The 26,441-nt window shown below is 38.1% G+C and overlaps 1 protein-coding gene and 1 non-coding gene across 3 annotated transcripts in view; both read right to left on the minus strand.

Annotated features, from left to right (window-relative positions):
• Nucleotides 1-26,230, minus strand: part of Paip2b (poly(A) binding protein interacting protein 2B) — a 32,263-nt gene extending 6,033 nt beyond the window's left edge. The window contains exons 1-4 of one of the 2 annotated variants that reach the window (XM_076833291.1): nt 26,074-26,230; nt 25,323-25,428; nt 19,165-19,261; nt 790-936 (exon numbers count right to left, since the gene is read on the minus strand). In XM_076833291.1, the coding sequence (XP_076689406.1) occupies nt 790-927 (138 nt within the window). In that variant the 5' untranslated portion in view covers nt 928-936; nt 19,165-19,261; nt 25,323-25,428; nt 26,074-26,230. The remainder of the gene's footprint in view (nt 1-789; nt 937-19,164; nt 19,262-25,322; nt 25,429-26,073) is intronic. The other variant, XM_076833290.1, reaches the window with a different exon arrangement.
• On the minus strand, nt 3,799-4,009 carry LOC143380873 (small nucleolar RNA U3). The gene has a single exon (XR_013088744.1). It is a non-coding gene; the product is annotated as a small nucleolar RNA U3 (small nucleolar RNA).
• Nucleotides 26,231-26,441: the final 211 nt, after the last annotated feature.

A 26,441-nucleotide genomic window follows, 5' to 3' on the forward strand; every position in this document is an offset into this window, starting at 1 on the left:
GGCTAGTTAAAAGCAGAGTCATACAGGTCAACACAAAAGCTAAATGCAACTATTCTAAAATCCCATAGAAAATATATTTATTTTCACTTAGAGTTCTTAAACATCTATTATGTCTGCATTTATTTTCAAAATGAAGCACAGTTTCACATTTCTAATAAGAAAATAAAATCAATGAACTTCAAAGTACAAAAAAGCAAGCTCATCACCATTCTATTTCTTATTGTTCCATAGTATAAGCACTTAATTTCATACTGTCTTTATAGAGTTACAGAATCAGAGTGGTTCCTAGGATTAAAACAGGATCAGGGCAGGATAAAAGACCTTAGCTAGCTGGGTTTTGTGGTACAAGCTTGCCATCCCAGGTACTCAGTAATTCCATCTGCTTGGGGAGGCTGAGGCAGAGGATCACAAATTCAAGGCCAGCCATGGCAACTTAAGGAGACTCTGTCTCAAAAACAAACAGATATGCTGGGAATGTGGCTCAGTAGTAAAGCATTCATGGGTTCAATCCTCCATACAGGTGTGCAAGGGAACCAGTGACACCTTCCCCTTTTTTGGTGGTACACCCAGGGGTGCTCTCTACTGAGCTGTATCCCCTGCCTTTTTCCCCCTTGAGACAGGATCTTGCTACGTTGATGAGGCTGGCCTCAAACTTTCAATCTTCCTGTCTCAGCCACCTTGAGTCATTGGGATTATGTGTGCTCCTCCACACCCAGCCATTTTTATTTTTACAGAAAATATTACAGCTGTTGAGTTACATGTATTATTAGCTTCTACTTCTTTCTTTACCTGTCTATTGAAGTCCTCTTCATTCTCCATCCACATATATTCTGCAAATGGGTTTTCTTTTTCATCATGCCCATTTAGTCCCTGTTCCTCTTTAGATTTTACACTGGGTGGTGTATTTGCCACACTTGATCCATTCATTATGACAGACTATAGGAGCAAAAGAAAGGATAAAATGAATACAAGGATCAAGAAAATGTAAACTCACAACATCTAAGTTCTTTTAGAAGTTTCTGAAGTTCTGAGCCAAAGACTTAAATGAACAGAGACTGTTAAGACTATAACTGTGGGGCTGGAGTTGTGACTCAATGGTAGAGCACTTGCCTGGCATGTGTGAGGCCCCGGATTTGATTCTCAGCACCTCATATAAATAAATAAACACCACATATAAATAAATAAAAGAGCCATTAAAAAAAAAAGACTTATTGTTATAAAGCCAACCATATCCTGCAGTTACCAACTATACAGATGTACAATTCTTAAAGAGTTAAGAGAAAAAAAAGGGTCTAGGCTTATTATTATTTTTTTCCCTAGGCAAGAGACATAGGATAGGGTGGGGGTAAGGAATCTTCCCATGTCAAATTCCTGAAGGTCCTAGAACCTAATCCAGATCACTTCCTTAATGATTAAACAGGAAGAGAGAATGTATTCTTTTTCTATTTCTTAATTCTTTTTGTAGTCCTGGGGATTGATCCCAGGGCTTCACACATACTAGGCAAGTGTGCTACTACTGATCTACATCCCCAGCCCGAGTATGCATTTTTAATGAATACTGTAAGCACCTGCTCCTTATTCTGATTCTCAAACTTTGTGTTTCTTTAAAATGTATTTCAAAACAATAATACGTGTTCATTGTATGATATGCAAAAAGTAGAAAAAAAATCACCAGTTGTCCAACCATCTAAAGTTAATAATGGGCTGGGGATGTGGCTCAAGCGGTAACGCGCTCGCCTGGCATGCGTGCGACCCGGGTTCGATCCTCAGCACCACATACCAACAAAGATGTTGTTGTGTCTGCCGAGAACTAAAAATAAATAAATATTAAAAAAAAAAAGAAATACGTTGTTTCTCTTAGATTATTATTAAAAAAAAAATAGAGTTAATAATGATTAACAATGTGGTGGTGCATGGAAACTTCCTGACACCCCTGGCAAGTATGTAGATACAGACATACACATGTTCCCCACGTTTCCATTCTCAGCAATAACAGGATCATGATGCATTAAGCCCCACCACTTTTTTCTCATTTGTGTTAATATAGCCATAATGTCTTTTGGAGTATGTCCAATGTTTCTGTATTGTAAAGTTTGGATGAACTTCTGGTATTTATTTTTTTCTGATGATTTCTTTATAACTGCTACATTGGAGAGTATGTTCCTTTGTTTAAGTATCTTGATTTATTGCCACCCTCCCAAAAGAATTTAAATCCCCCGAGTAGTGTGTAAGTGCCTGTTTTTCCACATTCATGAATACTATTATTTTAAAACCATTCCTAGTCTCATAAGAGAAAACCTGCATTTTATTGTTTATGCTTCTTTAATTTTTACTGAGGCTACGTATTTTGAAATGTTTACTGGCCATTTTTCTATTAAGATTTATGGATTTTCCTTATCTTTGGTAAGAACACTTATTAGTTTAAATTTTTTTTAATTAAAAGATAATTTATAAAAACAAGTAAAATAATTACTACATTTGTTTATTACTACTATTTTTTGCAGTACTGAGGATTGAACCCAGTGGCTCTCTACCACTAAATTACACCCCTAGCCATTTATTTATTTATTATTGATTGATGGATTGATTGATTGTGGTGCTGGGAATTGAACCGAAGGTCTTGCACGTTAGGCAAGCACTCTACCACTGAGCTATACCCCCAACTCTTATTTTTTATATTTAAAACAGTCTCCCTAAGTTGCTGAGGCTGGCCTAAAATTTGAAATCCTCCCACATCAACTTCCCAGGTTGATAGAACCACAGACATGCAACACCGTGCCTAGCTATATTTGCTCCATTATTTTTGGTGGCCATATTTGCTAGCCTTCATCTTTGCTTACAGCTTGTGTGTGTATGTCAGTCTACGACTCTTAAAGGTGCATATGTATGGAAAAAAAGAGTTTGCTTTGGCTTGTAATCCATTTTGGTGTTTTGTTATCACTGAGAATGTGTCTTTTTTCTACTCTTTATCTTAATATTAACCATTCTTCAAAAAACATTCCAGTCTTCACTCACTTTTCTTCTCTAACCCACTGTATCTAGGGAGTACCATGTTAAAATTCTTTCAGTTTTTTCTGTATCATGTGCATAACCTTTCTTGTTCCAATAGATCTCAATTCCTGAAAAACAAGACTTGAGGTGCGTACAATTTGTAACTTACCATAACATTAAAGACTCCATAAATACTTGTGGCTTAATTGTGCTTTGGCAACTTTCTCTCTCTATCCCATCTTGCTTCCACCAAATTCCTTGGGGCTTCTTTAGAGTTTCTTAACAAATTATTTCCCTCTTGTCTCCATCTTGGCAACACACCTAAAAGCCTTTCTTTGCATCTGAGTATACTAAAAATTTCTTACTTAATCTTCTTTAGTTTCTGCAAGTTCCTAAACTGTTATGAACATTAGAAATCTACTCTTGTAGATGGACGTGGTGGCATACACCTGTTAATCCCAGCAACTTGGAAAGTTGAGGCAGCAGGATTGCCAAATTCAAGGCAGCCAGATTCTGTCCTCAGAATAAAAGTAAAAAGGGCTGGAATGTAGCTCAGTGGAAGACTGCCCCTGGGGACAGTTCCTAGTACCACTAAAAGAAAAAGAAAAACAAATAAAGCCCTAATCTTGTAATAGGGCAAGTAGAACTGTGAACAGTAATGAATAGATGGAAAAACAACTCACTGATCTTCTAAAAGAATTCCATTTAAAGCAGAACCCATTAAATTTACTATAGGTTTAAATAGGGGACCTGGTAAGAAATATATCTGTTTAACATATTTTATTTATTTATTTATTTTAAACAGAAACCACTCAGACTGCATTCCCTCCCTCTTGTTCTCCAAAAAGGAAAGAAGAATGATCATCAATGGCAATAGGCAGCTGTAGCAAAGCAAAACCAAAAGCCAGCTTCACGCTCAGAAGGGAACGCTACGCCTCCTCCTCAAGACATATTTTAGATAGTTAGAGACAAAATAAGACAATGTTTATTTCAATACAGGATCTTAAAAACAATTCTACAGGGCTAAAGGAGGAATCCAGTTCTTTATTTTTACTACTTCCATTTGCAGCATAGCAATGACAGAAGCAAGTCAGCTTTAAATGCCAGAGCAACTGCGAAAGTAAGTGTGGTCTTCCTAAACAGAGACTCTTACAGGTTCTCTACTTTTCTGGGTAGCAGGTTATCCTGTATTGTATTTCCAAAGATTTATTTGGCTGTTGTTTACAATCAGCATTTCTCCCCATCCATGTGGAAATTGTCCACAGAGAATCAGAGTTCAGTTTTCTAAAACATCTGCCTTTATCAAAAAAATAAATACTAAGTGCATATGATCATAAGGAAAAAGGGAAGGCAGAAAAAGAACAGAATACCCTTTCTGATTTAAGAGCAAGGTAGAACACAGAGCAAATTACACACTGCACTTGTTCATGAGAAAGGCAATGGTTATTACCATAAACTCAACATGGGGGTGTTACTTGTGATTTTATAATGTATGTGTATTTGGGGTTTCATCCATAGTTCCATAATTCCATCCATCTATCTATCCATTTACTCAGTGCAGTGCCTCATGTATGCTAGGCAAGCACTGAGCTACATTTCCAGTCCTAGATAGTTATAAAAGGTACTTTAAGCTTCAGAAACCAGAATCCCTCTCTCTCTTTAACCTCGTGTCCTCCTTTCACCTGATCCTTTTTGTCCCCAAGGCATACCACAGATATCAGAACTTCTCTTCCTCAAGCCAGGTCATAGAAATTAAAAATATAGCTGGGCTCAGTGGTGCACACCTGTAATCCCAGCCACTTGGGAGGCTGAGGCAGGACTGGCTCAAGGACTGGCTGAGGCCAGCCTTGGCAATTTAGTGAGACCCTGTAATAAAATACAAAGGGATGGGGATATAGCTCAGTGGAGAGAATCTCTATGTTCAAGCCCAGTACAGCAGAAAAAAGAAACTAAACTTATACTCTAATCTTCCCCCTACCTTTCTCTCTCTCAGCTAGTCATAAAGAAATTCTCTTGACACATCTTGTCTGACACTAAATCATAAGCCCCCTTTTTTAAAAAGGGTCCTGTCCCATAGCTTGGAGCAAGGAAATTTGCACAGAGAGGCCAAGAAGAATCTTGAACAGACAGGATTTGCTGGTTTTCCCCACTCATTTATTAGCATTAGATCATACCTTTTTTGTCTAATTACATTGTTACACAGTTGTCTATGTTTCAATCATGTTTATGCAATAAAGCCTTCATTAAAAAAAATAAATAAAAAAGGGTTCTGAAAGCTTCTGGACAGCTGAACGTGTGGAGGCTGACTGGAAGGTAAAAAAACGACTCATCCACATCCTAGCAAGATGGTGAAGCCAACTTCTGGGGATGGACACTCCTGGGCTCAGGATCCTTCCAAATCTCACCCTATATCTCTCTTCATCTGGCTATTTATTTGCATTCTTTAAAATATCTTGTATAATAAACTAGTAAACATAAATGTTTCCCTGAGTTCTGTGAACTGCTCTAACAAATTAACTGTACCTAAGGATGGGGTTGTGGAAATCTCAATTAGAAGCCAGCTGGTCAGAAGTTCTGGAGGTCTGGATTTTTTAAATTAATTTTTTAAAATTTATATATGACAGCGAAATGTATGACAATTCTTATTACATATATAGCACATTTTTTCATATCTCTAGTTGTATACAAAGTATATTCATACCAGTTCATGTCTTCATACCTGTACTTTGGATAATAATGATCATCACATCCCACCATCATTAATAACTCCATGCCCCCTCCCTTCCCCTCCAACCCCTCTGCCCTATCTAGAGTTCGTCTGTTCCTCCCATGCTCCCTCTCCCCACCCCACTATGAATCAGCCTCCTTACATCAAAGAAAACATTCAGCATTTGGGTTTTGGGGATTGGTTAACTTCATTTAGCATTATCTTTTCTAACTCCATCCATTTACCTGCAAATGCCATGATTTTATTCTCTTTTATTGCTGAGTAATATTCCATTGTGTATATATGCTACATTTTTTTAATCCACTCATCTACTGAGGGGCATCTAGGTTGGTTCCACAGTTTAGCTATTGTGAATTGTTCTGCTATAAACATTGATATAGCTGTGTCCCTGTAGTATGCTGGGTCCCTGTAGTATGCTGCTTTTAAGTCCTTTGGGTATAGACAGATGTAGGAGAGGGATAGCTGGGTCAAATGGTGGTTCCATTCCCAATTTTCCAAGAAAATCTCCATACTGCTTTCCATATTGGCTGCATTAACTTTCAGTCCCACCAGCAGTGTATGAGTGTATCATTTTCCCCACATCCTCGCCAAAACTTATTGTTGTGTGTATTCATAATAGCTGCCATTCTGACTGGAGGGATAGAACCTAGGGGCACTTAACCACTAAGCCACATCTCCAGCCCCTTTTATTTTTTATTTTGAGACAGGGCCCACTAAGTTGCTGAATCTGGCTTTGAACTTGTTATCCTCCTGCCTCAGCCTCCTGAGCTGCTGAGATTACAAGCGTGTACCACCACATACAGCAAGAGATCTGGAACTTTGGAGTCTGCAGTGGGTGATAGTCTGGTGGGACTAAGCTCTCAATCTGTGGGTTAGTATAAGAACAACACTGGCTTGTGGGCCTACTGGGTGAGGTGAACTGGTGCTTCAAGTGCCCCATTCCTTTAGTAACAGGGTAGGAATTTTGCTGGACACTGGTAGCTCCTAGGGAAGCAAATGGATGTTTCCATCTTGGGGAAGAAAAAGGGTATAATAAGATTATCATCATTAAATTTCCCATTTCCAGTTCTTCACTTTTACCCAATAGATATTTGGCATTAAGAAATCTAAGAACAATTTGAAACCTATTGTTCCCCCACCCTACCTTCCCTCTCATGTTCTGAGTATATACAGGGGTACCAAACCCTGCAGAGCATTTGCTTTAGTACTTTACCATGGTCAAGGGTTTATGTCTAAAATATCTGGCTTAAAATAGGGGCCTTAGTTACCAGCCATAATGAACACCTACACCTTTCAGATCCAATACACTCATACCAAAAACAGCTGTTCTTTGGATCTATATGAGATATTTCATAAGCTATAAAATCTGAATTATGCCCATAATAACAGTTTGGGGTGTGTAGGTGGTACCAGGGAATGAACCTAGGGGCACCCTACAACTGAGCTACATCTCCAGCCCCCCTTTTTTTTAATTGAGATACAGTCTTGCTCAGGCTGGCCTCAAATTTGTGATCCTCCTCTCTCAGCCTCCAAAGTCACTGGGATTATAGGCATGTTATAATGACTGGCTATATTTGGGATTTTTGACTGAATTAAAAAGTCATCTCTGCCAGGCACAGTGGAGCATGCCTATAATCCCAGCAACTCAGGAGCCTGAGGCAGGAGGATTGTAAGTTCAAGGCCAGCTTTGGAAACTTGGCAAGATTGTCTCAAAATAAAAAGTAAAAAGGACTAGGGAGATAATTCAATGGTGAAGTATCTCTGGGTTCAATCCCCAGTACCTAAAATTAATAATTAATTAATTAAAAAATAAAACTAGCCTTTGCTATTCTGTTTTCAACAGTTTCATTATTCCATCCAGCCTGTTTAATACTATTTTTAAAATTAAATATTGTGGATAATAGTCTTTAATTCTATTTACTTCAAATATGCTGCCACTGGATACAGGTTTTACCTTTCCTCATTACACCTTAAAAACGCAAGCCCTTGGCTCAATCTACTCATTTATTAAAATCTGAGTGCCAATTTACATTAGGCACTGATGCTTTGGCAGCAGGATACACAGTCCTTGCCCTGGTGGTATTTACATTCTCTTAGGAGAAAAACAAGCAAATAATTAAGAGTAACTATGATTTATACTGTAAAGTGAGAAGTAAATGAGACTATTAGAAAACTATAGGGGGAACCAATCTAATTCAGGTGTGGGCAACATTTTCACTGATACCTGAAAAATATAAATCAGCAATAAGGAGAGGAAAGAAGCATGTGCAAAGCCTCAGGCAGAAGAGACCTTTTCAGGACACAAAGAAGGTAGATGGGCATCTAGTAGAAGGACAAGGAAGAGATGAGGCTGAAGAGGATGAAAGCCATTTATAATGGAGTTCTCAGCAATATAATGACTTGATTCAAATTATGTTTTGCACTCACTCAGGCTGCTATGTGGAAAATGGACTGAAGAGACCCAGAGCGGATAATGAGACTAGTAGGGCAGCTAATGCTCTTAATCCAGATGAAAATATGGCGGTTGCTTGGTTCATGATGGTGGCAGTGAGAAGAGAAGTAGGCCAACTCCAAAACTATTTCAGGAAGTTCTGGGTGATGAAGGTGATGTAAGGAATCAGGGTGAGGGAAATATCAAAGATAATTTTGGTACAAGGAACTGGGCAGATGGTAATGTCATTGTCTGAGTTGAGGAATTCTGTGGGAAGAGCAAAATTTTTCCTGGGTGGCGATGGTGGGGTGGGCTAAGAAGGGTGATGAGTTCTATTTTGGACATGTTAAATTTGCAACGCCTCAGAAACACTCAAATGGTGATGTTAAGTAGGTTGGCTATATGCATCAAGAATAGAAGAAGTGTGGCTAAAAAGAGAAAGTTGGAGTAGTCATTTATATAAATGGTAACTGAAGTCATGGGACTAGAAAACACTGCCTAGAAAGAAAGAGCAAAGTGAGATGAAAAGATGGTCCAAGGCTCAGCTCTGATGTGTGTGAAGATTTTAAAAAGACAGGCAGAGGAGGAGGATAATATGAAAGGAGGTTAGGGAGAATCTAGAGATGAGAAGGAAATCAGAAGAATTTGACAATACAGAAATCAAGGAAGGCAGAATTCCAGTGTAATAGATTAAATGAAAGTTCACCAAAAGATATGTATGGCCTGCAGCCACCAGAATTTAGAAGAGGCAAAGAACAGATCCTCCCCTAAAGCCTTCAGAGGGAGTGCAGTTCTACTGATTTGGTATACTGGCTGATTTTGGAATACTGGCCTCCAGAATTGAGAAAGAATCAATTTTGTGTTTTAAGCCATTAGTTTATGGGTAATTTGTTACAGTAACCACAGAAAATCAACACATTTCCAGTGAAGTGGGAATGCTGAAGACTGCTAAAAGGTCAAAGAAGAAGAAAGCTAAGGAACATCCACAGAATTAGGAAATTGGAGATTTCTGATTACCTTAATAAGAGCAGTTTCCATGTAGAAAAATAAGGGGGAAAGTCAAATGGAAGTGAGCTGAAATGCAGGTGACAGCATGTGTGAAGTAACTCTTTCAAGGAGTCCAGCTGCCAAAGAAAGCATGGGCAGAAACTGGAGGAGTGAGAAGTCCACAGAAACTAACACTGAAAAGGCCAGCGGCATTTTAAGCATTCATAGAAAGGGTCTAGTAGAGAGGGAGAGGCTATGAACACAAAAGAGAATACACAACCATGCTCCAAAATACAAATGCCTAGGATTCTTAGTGATGGATGACTGCAGGGTGAGCATTAAATCAGAGCAGCAGGAAAAAGAGCATGGAGAGAGGGATTTGAACCATACAAAGTCACAGCAAACATCACTAGCCTATGGCAGGTGATTTCACTTGCCTGGTGGCAGATATGCTGTCTCCCAAGTATGTTTCCCTAACTGGACAGTTGCTGAATTAACCTGTCAAACTCTAATTCTCCAACTTTCTAATTAGCCTTTCATTTCCTCTTCTAATTTTTTGCAGGGTCATATCCCCGCTCACCACACATTTTTTCTTGGGTGGCAATGGTGTTGGGGGGTGGGACCTATGTAAAGCTACTTAGGCAATACAAGAAATAACTTTATTAACCCTTTAAAATCACGTGGAACATATTTTTATATGCCATGTTATATTTGGCACTAAATTAATTTGTCTCTTTATTTGAGAATTGTTCTTTTACTAAGTAAATAAACTCACAGATTTTATACATCATTTGGTGGAGGATTCAAGAAGACAAAAGGCAGGGAGAGTAGTGCAACTGTCATAAGGGTGAGGGAAGATAAGTGAGATATGTATAGAGATTAAAAATCAAGTTCCAAATTAATCTCTAATTAGAATGATTTTGTCACTGGGTGTGGTGACACACACCTATAATCCCAGCAACTCGGGAGGCTGAGGCAGAAGAATATTAAATTCCAGCCAGCCTAGGTTACTTCGCAAGAAGGAAGGAAGGAAGGAAGGAAGGAAGGAAGGAAGGAAGGAAGGGAGGAAGGGAGGGAGGGAGGGAGGGAGGGAGGAAGAAAGAAAGAAAAAAAGCTGGAGATAAAGCTCATTGGTAAAGCACCCCTATCTCCAATCTCCAGTAGTACTGTTAAAAAGAAAAAGAAAGAAAGAAAGAAAAAGATTTTTGTTCCTGGTATTCCAATTTCACTCATTCATGGAGCAGCAGCTGCCAAATTTTTAATAGAAAACAAGTAGTAATCACCCTGCTAAGCTTTTCTATGTTGACCTCAGTGCACAAATGCTATATTACTTATCTTCATATGATACAAAAAAGAGTGCTTACAAATAAAATGTGAGTGTTGAACACACAGAAAACTGAATTTACCTGAAATAAGAAGTTGACAAGAAGATTCTGGAAACATATCAGTTGACAAGAAAGTCAAGAAAAAGAGAAACAGCCAAGCACAGTGGTGCACACCGGTAATCCCAGGGGCTCGGGAGGCTGAGGCAGGAGGATCATGAGTTCAAAGGCAGTCTCAGCAACTTAGGGAGACCCTAAGCAGCTCAGCAAGACCCTGTCTCTAAATAAAACATAAAAATGGGATGGGGCTGAGCTCAGTGTTTCAAAAAAAGAGAGACAGAGAGAAAAAAAAAAAAAAGAAATAATTTATGTGATCCCTAATAACAAAAAATATAAAAACAAGGGTAAATTACAAATAGAGGCAACATTTAAATTAAACTTGGCCTGGTGGGGTAGCTCATCCCTATAATCCCAGTGGCTCCAGAGGCTGAGGCAGGAGGATCACAAGTTCAAAGTCAGCCTTAGCAAAAGGAGGGTGCTAAGCAACTCAGTGAGACCCTGTCTTTAAATAAAATATAAAATAGGGCTGGGGATGTGGCTCAGTGATCGAGTGCCCCTGAGTTCAATCCGGGGTACCACCCCCAAAAATTAAACTCAGTGCTGCCAGATTAGAAAGACAATAGCAATTTGATACAATCTCTTTTCTATTAATGGTATGATGTATCCTGTACTATTCAAGGGCTGGGGACACAGCTCAGTTGGTAAAGTGCTTGCCTCGCATGTACAAGTCCCTGGGTTCAATCCCAGCACCGCAAAATCCAAGCAATAACAAAAATAAAACAAAAAACAGGCTCTGTCTTATTCCAATAAAGTGGCAGACTGTATGGAATAGTACAAATTCTAATTACCCTAATTTCTACATCAGCAGTTCCCAAATAGGTGTTCTACTAATCTGTATATTCTCTTTGAAACAAACCCAATCCACATATACATGGCTATGTAAATTCAGTGCTCTGAGAAGTCCTTTTAAAGCATTTCCCAGTTTTATTTATCCAATTTATTGCATTTATTTATTTATTATCTATTGATGTGCTGTGACTGTATCCCATCCAAAATTAAGGTTTTGAAACTTAAAGCCAAAGTGATAATATCAAGAGCTGAGCCCTGAGGAGGTGATTAGGCTCCATCCTCTTGAATGGAATTAAGGCTATTATAAAAGTAGCTTCACACAGAATTTGACTCTTTTGCCCTTCTGCTGACACAGGGATTCACTCCTCCAGAGGATACAAAACACCATCTTGGAGGCAGAGAGCAGCCCTCACCAGAAAACCGGACCTGCTGGTACCTTGATCTTGAATTTCCCAGCCTCCAGAACTGTTAAAAAAAAACCAAAAAACAAAAAACTTCTATTCTCTATAAATTGCTCCCTCCCAGTATTTTGTTATATGAGCACAAATCAATGAAGACAACTATTTGTTACACTTTTAACCTAATATCTATTAACTCACAAACTTTTAGAAACAATGTCCTACGGATATTCTAGTGTTACACTATGAGAAATGTACACAAAATAGACTCCATAAAGCATTTAATGGCACTTCCAAAGGTAGAATCAACAGATTTGCCAACACTTGGTGACTCTGTACCCAGACCTTCCTTCAAACTCTACTCCTCCACTGAAAGTCAATCCATCCTTCTTCCAGAACATCAAATGGCAGTCAGCACAGTATCTTTAACTTCTCCAGATCCAGCTCTAAAGAGTTATTACATACTATTAACAGGGGGAAATACTTGAAGTTTTTAAAGATAATATTAATCAAAACATTTATATGGGAAAATTATTACATATAAAATATGTATAACTTTCCTCATCAATAAGTGTGTAAATGTCTTAAGACTGACTATGACAATTTCAACTTGTTTTATCAGAAATGCCACAATAGGAGGTCTCTGTGCCTAAGTTTCCCCTAGTTTGGCCTCCACTTTATATTTGATTGATTACACATATATTTGAGACAACATTACTCATTATTCAGTTTGGGAATAGTCTATTTATCATCTTGAAAGCTTCTTGAGGGCAAGAAAGAAGCTGGCACCCACCTGTCCCCGGTAAATAATTTGTTGATTAACTGCTGTTCCTAGAATTCTGTATTCTAAATCTCATTATTCAGGCAGGAAGCCCATACCCTTAGGGGCAAGGATCTGTAGCTGAGCACTCTTCATGGGGTATGAACAGCTATTTCCCATGGCCAGTGGCAACTCCATTCTGGAATCTGTTTTTGACAGGTTAAGTTATTCAAGGTGGAAAATCCCCCACTTCCAGGAAATTCTGAGATAGTCTTTTTCACTATTAGCACTTAATAACACCAGGTGGCTATAACATTCTCATGAGTTGTGGGTTAGGCATAATAGTTTGCCACAGTGGAACTATCTAAACTGGAAGAAAACCAGGGATTCCTACAAAAAAAAAAAAAAAGGGGGGGAACTGTTTTCATTTTATTTGATATACTTTTGGTTAAAAAAAAAAAAAAAAAGAATTGTTTGCCATAGCAAAGTGGGAAGAGGGGAGCCAATCAGCCTAAATACCTATGTAACAAGACAGAGAAAACAGCATGCACTACAAGTCTATTCAGGAAGAGCAATAATTTGGGATGGGAGAAATTTTTTGTAACTTAATTTTTTGTAAGTTGTAAATTTTCTGTAATCCTTCATGGGAGGCTAAGGCAAGAGGATTCCAAGTTTGAGGTCATCCTGGGCAACTTATTGAGATCTTGTCTCAAAATAAAAAATACAAAGAGCTGGGATGTAGGTCAGTGGCAGAGAGTTTGCCTAGTATGTATAAGGCCCTAGGTTCAATCCTCTGCACAGGTTGGGGAAAAGGTAATTTGTTGGAGAAATGTGAGACCAAGTTAAAGACAGAACTGTTCCTGGGAGAAAAGGGAATGTTTCTCTGGCTAACAGGGGCACAATGCTGGAGCACAATGAAGAAGAAAAGTCAAGAGCAATATGTTTTAGAGAGTAAAAGGCTTCACACTATGTAATAATAACTACACTTGAAGACTTTCTACTTGCCCATACAGAGCTTAGGAACCCATGGATTTTTTTTTTTTTTTTTTTTTTTTTTTTTGGTGTGGAGGTTTGAAGAAACAGAATTTTACATCTAAGTTGTAAAGAGGGAGCTAAAATAGCTCGAGTTGAGAAAGCATTGAAGGCAAACTCCCCCAGACCTCTAAGCAAAAGAGAAGACCCACTAAATAGTCAAATTACATAGAGCAAAAGAGTAAACTACCCAAAAGCAAGGAGAAAGAACAAAAATAAAATAATAACTCTTCTAAGAAATTCACTAACTATTCTTTTAATCTTTACAACAATCCTATAAGGCAATGGCTGTTATTGTCTCATATTTTTCCCCAGTGAATTGTTGATTGTTCAGAGATGCATTAAATACCTTGTGTAAAGTACAACATTGTAAATGTCACAATTGGGGCTTAACCTTACATCTTTCTGAACCAACCCCAAAACCCAGGCTCAGAACCACTACCCACTTCAATTCCAAAATGCCTTTTTTTTTCCCCAAAATGCTAAGTTTCACTTTTTTAAAGAAAAATATTACAAATGCAGGTGGTAGAAGCAGGCTGAAGAAAAATTATATTCAACAAAAATACTGAGGTCTTTGGAAGAAAAAGGTGAACAAGGTCATATAACCTGCTAGTATGTTTAAATCAAAATAAATAATATTCCCTACCATACACAAATAAAGTCCATTTAATTTGAAGCTTGCTGGTACATTTAGGAAGAGAAAGCAGACCCCCAAAAGGTCTATAATCCCTTATGCACAATTTCAATATCCGAAGCTCTAAAAACTAAAAAAAATTCATATAATTCATGGGAAAACTTAGCTGACAGTAAAACTTTAAGTGAACGGATATGAAGCTATGTACAGACTTTTTTTTTTTTCTTTTTTTTTAAGAACCGCTTATAGGGCTGGGGCTGAGCGGTAGAGTACTTGCCTAGCATATGTGAGGTCCTGGGTTAAATAGGAGGTCCTAAAGTAAAATACAGGCATTGTGTCCAACTACAACTAAAAAATAAATATTAAAAAAAAGAAACGTTTATAAACCAGGGTTTGTTTATTTATTTATTTTGAGCAGTGCTGGGGATTGAACCCAGGGCTTTGTGCATGAGAGGGAAGCACTCTACCAACTGAGCTATATCCCTAGCCCCCATGTACAGTCTTTATTTATCCCACTTAGTATAAACACTTTTGCTTTGCTTGAATGAATTAATGTGTGGAAAAAAGTGTTGCCCCAGACCCATGCAACACTATACAACAGAAAGAAAGTGTCTTTCTAAAACCTGGAAATTTCTCAATTCTGAATCTCACCTGGTCAAGGGGTTCAGACTCTCTATGGATCAGTATTCAAAAGCATTTAAAAAATAATTTCCAAGAATGATTAAATCAGAGGCATTCAATCTCCATGATTTCATAAACCAGTATGTTTTTGATACTATTTGGGGGGCCAGACATAGTGGCACATGCCTGTAATCCCAGCAATTTAGGATGCTGAGGCAGGAGATTCAACGCTAGCCTCAGAAACTCAGTTAGGCCCTGTTTCAAAATAAAAAATAAATAAATAAAAGGGTTGGAAATGTAGCTCAGCATAAAGTGCCCCTGGGTACAACCCCCAGTAGGGAGGGGGGGAGAAGAAGAAAATATTTTAAGGGAAACACAGGATTAGAACTTTTCACAAACTAGGTCCAGAGAGTAAAAGCATCCTATCAACATCATTTTATAAAATACTATTTTAACAATAAAATACATAAAGTCTTAATTCAGTGCAAATGACAATTCATTAAATTGAATAAATTAAATTTTACAAAAACACTATGTGGTCCTTATTTTCTTATTTCAGGGCTGCTAAAAATTCACCTGAGACCAACACTGGTCTGATCTGAGGCATAGTGTCCAGCTATAAAATTGTCTGAAGAAGTTGTTACAATGCAGATAACCAGGCATCTCTAACCTAGGAGTAATAATTCAGATGGTTTGGGATACAGCCTCCCCCATACACATCTAGATTACTTTTTAGAAAACTCCTGGGTTGTTTATAATGTGCAGACAAGCTTCAGAACCACTGGTCTAGTCTCTACTCTCCTTTTCCTCATCTAAGGAATACCTTCTCTAAGAGTATAAAGGGAACCAAACAGGAATGTTTTTAGGTAGGGAATCTGCCCCACCCAGTGTTTGCCATACAGTTATTCCTCTGAACAGTCCAGGCTGGACCAGCTGGTCAATTTAAAAACTGAAGCTATTAGCAGTGGAACAACAGGAATTAGAGAGTTGACAAGCAAGAAAAACTTGTTAAAGCACATCGCCTCTATAAAAAGGTGTTGCTCCCAAAGTTTTCTCTTCAACTCAAAGATTTTACAACATATAATGCCTAAATTCAGCACAGATGTCTTTGTCTCAAGCTAAAGAAAAGTAAACAATTTTTAAAAATATGTGCATTGTATCTACACGTGCATGTATGTATGTATATGTGTATTTGTATGTATATTCGTATATACCCATCTATTCCTTAATAACTGCTTCTAGTTTGTAATTTTTATGCCAGGTTTATGATTTGGGCCTTCATTTTTCAACTTCAAAAAGATGATCAGAATTATTAGTATTAGCTCAAACAATACAAAGGACAAATCACAAAAATATGAAAAATCTACAGCACACTTGATGTTTTGTGAAGCAGACTACATTCTCCAACAATCCAGGAAGGTAATTCCAGTGATATGTCTCTTTCTGAAAACGTTTCTCTTATTATCTCAAATTAGTATTAAAATCCCTAAAACCTAACAATAAACATAGCTAGTATCTTTAAAAACACATAAAGCTTTGAATTTAACAAGCACTCGAAGCCTTTTACCAGTTTAAAAAAAAAAAAAAAAATCAGGCCTTTCTGAACTAGCTTAAATGTTAAATGATGGAGGACACAGAAGGGACATCTAACTCCTATCCCCATGGGGTTACATCACTAAATCCTATTTACTAGAGTCCCCTGTTCTGTCTAAACCAAACACAGCACTACGCTGGCAGCGAGGGTTGAATCTTTCATGATTTGCCCCATAACCTGTGTGTTCCCAGAAACTAAGCTTTCTTTTAGAACTAGATTTTTATGATTCATATTTAGTAAACGGTGGTGATTCTTAAAAATTTAGTATGTGAACCAGCCGCATCAGCAAAAACTTGTTAAAAGCAAATTCTCAGGCCCCACCCTAGACATGCAACTCTGGGGTGGGGCCTAACAATGTGTATTGTAACAAGCCCTGCAGGTGATTCTGATGTGAGCTCAAATTTGAGAACCTCAGGTATTCAACAGATAGAAAAATACCTTCCTTCTCTAGGTCAAAAGCCAAGCATTCTCTGTATTCTATTTTGATATCAAATAAAGATTTCCAATTAAAATACATAATCTCCTTATTACTCCCAGCCTCCTTTCATTGAAAGTGTTTTATTTTCATGAGTTAAATAAGCAAACAAACTGCTACCAGAGATTTACTCGGGAAAGGGTTCTTTTCCCATCCAGACTGATCTTACACAGCAGTATTGTTCCATCCTCTTACATCTAAAGTTCTAAAACAAGTATCTTCATCATGTGAATCTCAGACATTAGAAATTCTATAATGAAACATTAACTAGGTCTGAACATACCAAATTTACTAGAGAAGAAAAGTGGAATCATTTGCTATATTTCAGAACTGCATTCAACAGGAAGTTAAGATTTCAAAAGTTTTCACAATTATACTACTTCCAAGTTAACAGAATTAAACCAGAATACCGTATTCTTAAAAACTTCTAGTCCAGCAAAGTTTTACTGCATTACTTCTTGCTTTCAGTGGGGATAAAGCAGAGCCCTCACAGGCACATTGTAGTTCTGTTGTCTTGCAGGTACACAAACAGTTACATGTGTTCAATATTAAACCAAAGGTCCTCTAAGCCTTCAGATGGTGTTAATAACTCAACACCAGCACCAAAGCCTAAACAACAAAGAGACATGAAGAACACTGCTAGCAAATAAAAGTAGATTCACTAGAAAACCACATTCTGTTCTGCCAAAATTATCACATAAAAACTTTACTTCCCTGAGGTAACTGCATTTTAAAGAGTAGGCAAGACAAGTCTATAGCTCACATTGCACCTAGTTTCCAAAAACAGGCAACTGTTTCAAAGCACACACACAAAAATGAAGAAAACATTCTAATTATTTGTATATAGGTAGCTCAACACATTAAACTGAACAAACATTATCACAAAAGAAAACTACAATCACAGAATGATTTCCATGCTACAAACGTGACTGCAAATAAAACATGAGCAAATAAAATCAAGCAATTTATTTAAAAACAAAACCACTTTAAGTTTCACCCAGAAATTCAACAATAGCCATTAACAGTTAGAAATTTTATTTAACAAGAAAAAAACAAAAACAAACACGATCATCTCAGTAGTTGCCAGAAATGTATTTAATAAAATTCAATGGGCTGGGGTTGTGGCTTAGTTTGACAAGGCCCTGGGTTAGATCACCAGCACCACAAAAACAAACAAAAAAAAACAGAGCCAGGCCTGTGGTGCACGCCTGTACTCGCAGCTCTAGGGAGGCTGAGGCACAATGATCACAAGTTCAAAGCCAGCCTTAACAATTTAGCAAGGCCCTAATCAACTTATCGAGGCTCTGACTCTAAATAAAATACAAAAAGGGCTGGGGATGTGGCTCAGTGGTTGGGCGCCCCCAGTACCAAAATCAAAACAAAACAAAAACCAAAGAACCCCCCAAAACCCAGGAATAAGTAAAATCATGCTCTTTGATGTAATCAATTTATAACATGTAAGCATCCCTATTTCAAATTTTTAGTGCACTTCCATTAAAGACAGGAAAAAGATTAGAAATATCAACTATTATAAGCACTAATTAATTCTAGTCAAATGATCCATCCAATGCAACTAGTCAAGAACACAAGATAATAGGTATCACTATTGGAAAGAAAGAGGCAAGATTATCCTTATGTGTAAATATGATTTTGATTTTTCAGCAAGACTAAGAATCAACTGGTAAACTATTAGAAATAATAGAAGCTTAGTAACAAGACTGGCTACAAAATAAACACAAAAATATATAAGGCACTTAGTTCAATTTATTTTATAAATAAATACAAAAAATTAATAGTATTCATATAAACCAATAACAACCAATTAGAAGAGATAAAAGAATAAAACAAAAGCATTCTTTTTCCCTAAACTGAAACAATTTTTGCTGTAGGATAATTTAAAAATTTATATTAAAAGCCCTAAAGTGGGGGCTGGGGATGTGGCTCAAGCGGTAGCGCGCTCGCCTCGCAAGCGAGCGGCCGGGGTTCGATCCTCAGCACCACATACCAACAAAGATGTTGTGTCTGCCAAAAACTGAAAAATAAATATTAAAAATAAAAAAATAAAAAAAAATAAAAGTCCTAAAGTCTTTTCCTACAGACATTCTACGTCTGAGAATTCAACCCAAAAATACTTTCTCAAGTCTGCTAAAATGTTCAATGAAATTCCCCATGGTGGCGACGGGGGGGGGGGGGGGGGGGGGGGGGGGGGGGGGGGGAGTAATGGTGAACATGATATAAATCCAGCTATTAGAATGAGACAGGCTTAGTATGATGGTGCACACCTGTAATCCCAGCAGCTTGGGAGGCTAAGGCAGGAGGATTGCAAGTTTGAGTCCAGCCTCAGAAATTTAGCAAGGTCCTCAGCAACTCAGTGAGACCCTGTCTCAAAAAAAAAAAAAAAAAAAAGGTTGGAGATGTGGCCCAGTGGCGGAGTGCCTCTGGATTCAATCCCCAGTACCACACACAAATGATGATGTCAGGGTATAGATACCACCATTAAATTATAACCAAACTATAGTGAGAAAAAGACTATCCATCATGATCCTCCTTGTTAAAATGTTTACATGCATAGGAAAGGTCTAAAAAACAAAACAAAAAAGTGATTTGGGTGGCAAAATTAAAGATTATATTTCTTTATATTTTATCTTAAATTATTCAAGGAGAATATTGCTTCCTTTATAATCAAGGAAAAATGCTATTTTCATTTATTCATGTGTGCGTATGTAGATATTTAAATCTCCTTTTTCTTATTTTTTCTCATGTATGTGTCACATATAGGCTCCGGGGCTTGAATTCCCTCCTCTTGAGGTAGATCAGCCCACTTTTGAAATGTGCATTACACAAAGTTGCCTTAGTGCTGAGAGCCATTAGCCAAGTAGGTATGACAATTTCCTTGCCAGCGTACCCCATGTTGCTTAGAGGAAGGACTCGTGGAAATGGACTTGCCTTGGACATTTGCAGTGACATTGCATGTATGTTTGAGAAAGGTGACCTTGCTCAAGGACCAGGGCGGATCCGGGTTTAGGGCGGATCAGGGTTTAGGGCGGTTCCAGTTTTAAGGTGTACCCTGCTGGGAATAGGGCGCATCCTGCTGCCTCAGGCGTGCCCACTCCTGGAGTTCGCGAGTATTTGGGATTTTGATTTGGTGGATTCGGCCTAGAACGTGGATTTCCCCAGAATGTGTGTGTAGAGGGCCGGTGTGAGTTCGGGAATAAAGAATTGCTGTTTGAATCTACAAAGCTGTGAGTGGCTCGTGATTTTGTGCCCAGCCAGACTGCGGCAGCCTTAGCTTCATTTTTTAAATAAAGGTCCTATGGTAGTACCACAGAGAAAACACAATTAGGTAAATTTAAATTGATTAAAAGTGTGATTGCAGTAGAATGTTATATGTAAATATATAAAAATACTACAACTGAATATCAAAAATAAAGTCACTATTAAAATAATGCAGACTACAGTCTGGAAACATTTTTGTTTTATTTTATTGCTCTCAAAAATATTCTAAAAGTATACAAAACTGAGGGAAAGAAGTAAAAAAGACTGTCTCCCCATTTCCTGGAGTGAATCTTCCCATCTTTGCTGTTTCTGCTATGTATTCACTAATACCAAAAAGACTAGCAGCCCCCAGATCCTTTCTTCTGATTTCTAATAACTTCATGTCATTCACTCACTCATTTTTAAAAGGTAATACAAACACATAATTCCAAAAATTAAAATATAATATATGCCTCCATAAACACATAATGGCAAAATCTCATTTCTACTCTTATTCTTCTTCCACAGATAAACATTTCAATTGGTTCCTTATATGTCTTCAGAATTTTTTTTTTTGCAAATATGCATGTATATTGTACTGTTCTCTCTCAACACAAAAAAGTAGTATACTAAAAACTCAATATATATTAGAGGTCTTCTATATCAGTACATAGGTCTTTTTCACTCTTCTTTAAAAGTACACAATATTCCATGGTTTGGATTTTCCAATTTACTTAACTAGTTCCCTCTGATGGATACTGAAATAATCTCTACCATATAAACAATAATGCCAAGTATAACCACCTACACACATCTAATTCATTTCTAATGTCTTTGATGAAGCCTCTAAAATGGTTCAGGAGATGAAATCATCATAAGGTTACAGGTTCACTTGGCTGAAAAGTGCCCCTTTTCTATTTCTCATTATGTACAGTAATATGTAGTAATTATACCCTTAGGGGATTTAGCTCATAAAAGTGAAATGACTAAATAGAACACACAGAATAAACCCATTTCTATTAAAAATACATATATATTTATGTATACACATGAATATGCATGTAAAGTATAAAATATATCCATCAAAACATTAACCATTGATTCAGGATGATAGGATCTAGGAATTACTTTGTAGTCCGCCCCCCCCCACTTTTACCGTTCAGTGATTTCTATTTACAACAATAAGAGCAGACTACTTCTGTTTAAAACAAAATAAAATGTTAATTCAAATTAAGCTGGATATATTTCTTTTATCTGCCTTATATTTGTATAGTGCTTCAGAGGGTTCAGTATCATCTCATTCCAGTGATTTATCCTCAGCACTTTATATATTATTAACTACTCCTTTTTCTTGATTTAGATAGCATTTTATTAAAATCTCTATTATCTCACTTGCCATAAAACAAATCAGTTGTTCATTCATCTCTCTTGCTTGCCTGTGAACTCCATGAGTAAGTCTCACTATACTTTCAGCACCTTGAATAGTACATGTCCCACAAGAGATTCATACATGGTAAAGAAGTCAATGATTTCATTACAATATAGTAGTTCCAAGAATTCAACATCTGTATTACTAAATCCTTATAGATACCATGCCAACAATCTAAGAAAAACTAGCACCAGTTACTAAGCAGCACCATGGTTTACTCAGTTTTGACATACCCTCTGGTCAAGTTTTTTCAGCCTACCAATAGTGTTCTGTAAACTTCATCTTTTTCTATCTGCCTTTGCATCTGCTGATCTGTCTTTGGAATGCTGTCTTAGGGTTTCATTTACCTAGAGAACATTCCCACTCATTCCTTAAGAATGAGTTCAAGGGCTAGGGATGTAGCTTTCTGGTAAAGCCCAGGCTTAGCAACATGCAAGATCTGTGCTTCAATACCCACTATGGGGGCAGTGGAGGACTGAATCAGCTTAAACAATACCTTCTCTGGGAAGCCTTCATATATTCATATCCTTTCAGGAAGAGTTGAGAATTCCCCCAAATTCGATATTTTTGTATCTTTTACTACGTATAAGCCTCTGAACTAAGTGCCAAGGATAGAAAGACAAGGCTGTGGATCCTGCCCTCATGGAGCTCATAGTCTAGAAGACAGCCATATGAATAATCACATTATAAGATATTAAATGCAACACCAAGAAGAAGATATATTGCATATTTGACATGTGTCAATTACTTTTTTTGTAGATGCCTTATTATCTTTGATCATGTTAGGCATTTGAATTGGAAAGAAGACTGAAACTCTGGGACTGCTGCCCTTCAGATAGGGTCTGAAGAACTGTCTCTAAGGAGTTTTATATATCCTATAGTTGTCAGACAAATAATGTATGAAACCAACCCTGTTTCTTTGGCTGTAAGAAAGGAAACCAGGGCTCAGCGCTTCAACTTGGGACATAATACAGGTTGAACTTGAGGAAGATCAATAACCAAGAATATGGCTTGGCTCAAAATTCTGCCTAGTAGGGTCCTCCATTTTAGGAAGTTTCATTTTATTTAGACAGACAAATCCAATCAGATTATTTTCTTTTGGAAAATACAAATATTGGGTGAACAAAGTAAAAAAAAAAAAAAATAGCAGGTGCTAGAGCTCAAATCCTATCCTAAATACTGTTGAATTAGTGTTCTGTGAAGTTTTAAAAGCTCTAGAACCGAGAGACAACATGGATGCTTGAAATTATTTCCCATTCAAATTTACATTTACTACCCAGCACCAAAGGTAATATGTGTGAGCCTCTTCCTTGAAATCTAAAAAGTGTTTAACACTTAATACATATACATATGAAATCAGGCTCAAAATTCCAAGAACTTTATCAAATTCACCCACCTGACAGACAGCAGAGACAGAATTCAAAGACCATGGTTCTACAATATCCCACCAGTTACATGGGCAAATGATCTCAAAATCAACAAATGACAAGTACAGATTGACACAGGTCAATGGAGAGAGTCTCAAAGGGAAAAGTTTACTCATAAGAGTAGAACAGATATATTCTGGAAGTATACTTGGGAAGGTAACATGAGAAAGAGCACACCAGGTGTCACCTTGGTCAAGATAATTGATAGTTTCAACCTGGACCTCCCTCTCCAGATTTAGCTGTCTTTCTAACTCAAATATAAGATCCACATAGCAAGAATTTAATCTCTAGCTTGGCTTATAGTAAGTACTTACTAAATATATGCTGAATGAATAAATAAGTGAACAAATTATCAAAGAAGCTAAAGGAACATTCCACAGAGAATCTGGGGAGGGTACCATGAAATGGTCTCTAAGGATCACTTAGAAGTATGGTTGATCCTATTTGTGGATCCCATATTTGCAAATTCATTTACTTACTAAAATTTATGTGTAACCCCAAAATTAACAAGTGGTGCTCTTGAGGTCTTTCGTGGATAAGTATACAGTGGTGAAAAATACTGCCTCTTGCATACATCTCAAGTTGAAGTCGAATAGGTGACATGGCTCAAAGATTCAGCTCTCATATAGAGATGACCAGAGGACAGACAGTAGGGGGCAGTGCAGTGCAAGAAGCTCTAGCTATAGGGCCAACTGGGATAAGGTTTGAATCAACTTTGGCACCTGTTAGTGAGGAGGCCCCAGGCAAATCCATGAACACTTTTGAACCCTATTTTAGAAAAGTCTATTTTGTAAAATAAAGAAATTAGAATCTATCCGGATGGGTTGTTTTTAGGTTTAAGATTATAACCTATGTGAGATAGGTAGGTTCAGGAAATGGCACTGTGGGAAGTCTAGAACAGTGAGAGATGAGGCCAGAACACAGTGCCACAGTGCTTCTCTGCATCCTGTACACACCCTGAACTGCAGAACCTCTCTCTGCATTTAATTCTTGGTTTATAGGTTTATCCTCCACCAAACTGAGCACCTCAAGGTCAAGGTCTCTAGGAAGAAACATAGCTATAGTCCTCTGAAATTTGCAAAGGAATAACTATTAAGCACAAACATACCTGAAAAGACTTTACAAAAATAATGTTGTTTTTCACCTGCAGTCTTATATCAACTCACAACAGTGATCAACTCAGAGATCTGCAACTTATCGGGGGGGTTTTCTTTGATGGCTGTTATAACTCTGACATAAATTATTCGAAACACCTGGGCATTTGTTAGTTTTAAGACCTTGCTCTACTGTGTGTAATTTATTAACAAGACTCAAACATATGATCCATTAGACAACTTATCACCTCAGAGTAAAGACTGCTTTGAATTCACTCTTTTCTATATACAAGATAAAGTCTTACCATAAGTAAAATACAGGAAAGCATATTTATATATTTTACAACAGAATAAGAAAAAAAATTTTTCTTTTCACAAAAGCTTTACAAAATCCTGGCCCAAACACAGTGAACATGATGTTAAACTCACAGCTTATATTTTCTTCACTGAGACCTGGGAAAAACAATTCTATTTTATGTAAAATCAAAAAAATAAGAATTATGGAAATGAATAGGGTTTTGTACACGTGTATATGCTCTCTCTCTCATACACAAATAGCTTAAGAGGCCTATCAGTCTTAACCCAATATACTCTCATTTCCTCCAAATCCTCACAGCTCAATATCTAAATTAATATTTTCAAGCTTCTAAAATTTAAATCAAAATTAAGAGTGGTTAGTTTTTCCCTATAAAGCTCTTGGCATAATTTTATTTAGGGGGCTGGAATGTAACTCAGTGGTAGAGCACTTGCCTAGCATACTCACCTGGGTTCAAATGCCAGCACTGCTAAAATAAATAGTACAAGACAGTGTGAAGTATAATCTATAAACATATGGCTAGAACCAACACTACTGGAAACCAAGCAGCTATACTATGAAGGTGAATACAAAGGTGAAAAGAGACTGTGGAATGTTGTTTTTAAACAGATTCAATGCTGTTATTATCCATTCATGGGTTGGGTGTGATCAAATCCCATCGTGCATACAACTAAAGTATGTCCTATGTTTTATGATAGGATAGCCAGGCCCTTAACTGGAAACACTGACGCTTTAGTTAAGCTCTTTAAAGTATAATCCAATTCCATCTACTGAAAAAATACATTTTAGGTCTGTTGCTGCCTTAGGCCCCTTTCACCTGCATTTTCAACAATTATCATCAAAAGAACTGTATCGAGACAATGATCCTAAAAGAGTATAACGATCAAATGCCATATTAAAGGAGGCAAAAATAATTTACCTTTAACAAAGCGATTAAAGTTCCCAACCTTGCCAAGTTCCCTGTTCAGTGTATTCCGCCTCTTTCCAGTTCTTCTGTCTCTCTCTCGCATTCACCTTCCAGCTGCCTGGAAGAAGCAAGTGGAAAATGTTAGTTTCCAAGAAAAATGAGAATGAAATTTAGGGGGTGAGAGGGTGATGGACTCACTCTCAGAAGACAAAGCATAAGAGAAGCAGCCAGGGTTTCTAAGTTAAATTAGGTATGAAGAATGAGGGCTGGGGTAAAGGTGGAGGGAGTAGAAGATAGGCAGAAAATGCGCGGGGTCCAACCAATGGGGGAGGGGTAAACGCGCAACAACTCCTCGCTCTCGCCCCGGGGTGAGGGCGGGGGATGCAGCAATGGTCAATTTGCTCTACTAGCAGTGGCGCACCGGGATAGTGAGGGGGCCCACAGGTCCGAGAATTCGGTCGAGTGTTAGAAAGGGACTGAGGAGACTCAAGAACTTGGGTGGGAGAGAACAGAGCACCTGCGCGGAGAAAAAAAAAAAAAACGACTAAAACCCTCTACTGCTCCCCAGAGATACAGGGTGACCCAAGCGGACGTCCCTTCTTGCCGAAAGGTGCAACGTGGGACCCCGCGGGCTTTCCCTCCCCACAGGTGTTCGGGTAGGCGCGCGCCGCCCCTTACAGCTCCCACGGCGGTCTAAAAGGGGGCGCAGGACGCCCCTAGATCCAAGGGTCCTTTCCCTTGTAGCTCCGGCACTCGAGCCCACCTGTGCTAACCAGAAGTCCCTCCTCCAGACCGTATTCTGCCACTCCTCGGGGAGCCTAAGCCGTCGCCGCAATGGTCGCAGTCGCCAGGACAGTCTCGGCCTCTAGTACCAAAACGTGAGCCACAGCACGGGAGAAGCGCCACTAACACTCGCCCGGTTACCTCTTACTGCACACTGGCTTCTCACCCCGCCCCCGAATCCAAGCCATTGGTTGCCGGGCACCGCCCCATTCGTCTATTGGACCGAGGAAGATGCCGCTCATTCACCTAGAAGGGCATATGTAGCTTTTATTGGTCTAAATGTGAAGCTGTGCCCGCCCATTCCCTCAGAAGTTTAAGCTTGTGATTGGCCTTAATGTCTGTCCGTTT

Source organism: Callospermophilus lateralis, chromosome 14 (genome assembly GCF_048772815.1).
Source record: "Callospermophilus lateralis isolate mCalLat2 chromosome 14, mCalLat2.hap1, whole genome shotgun sequence".
NCBI lineage: Eukaryota > Metazoa > Chordata > Mammalia > Rodentia > Sciuridae > Callospermophilus > Callospermophilus lateralis.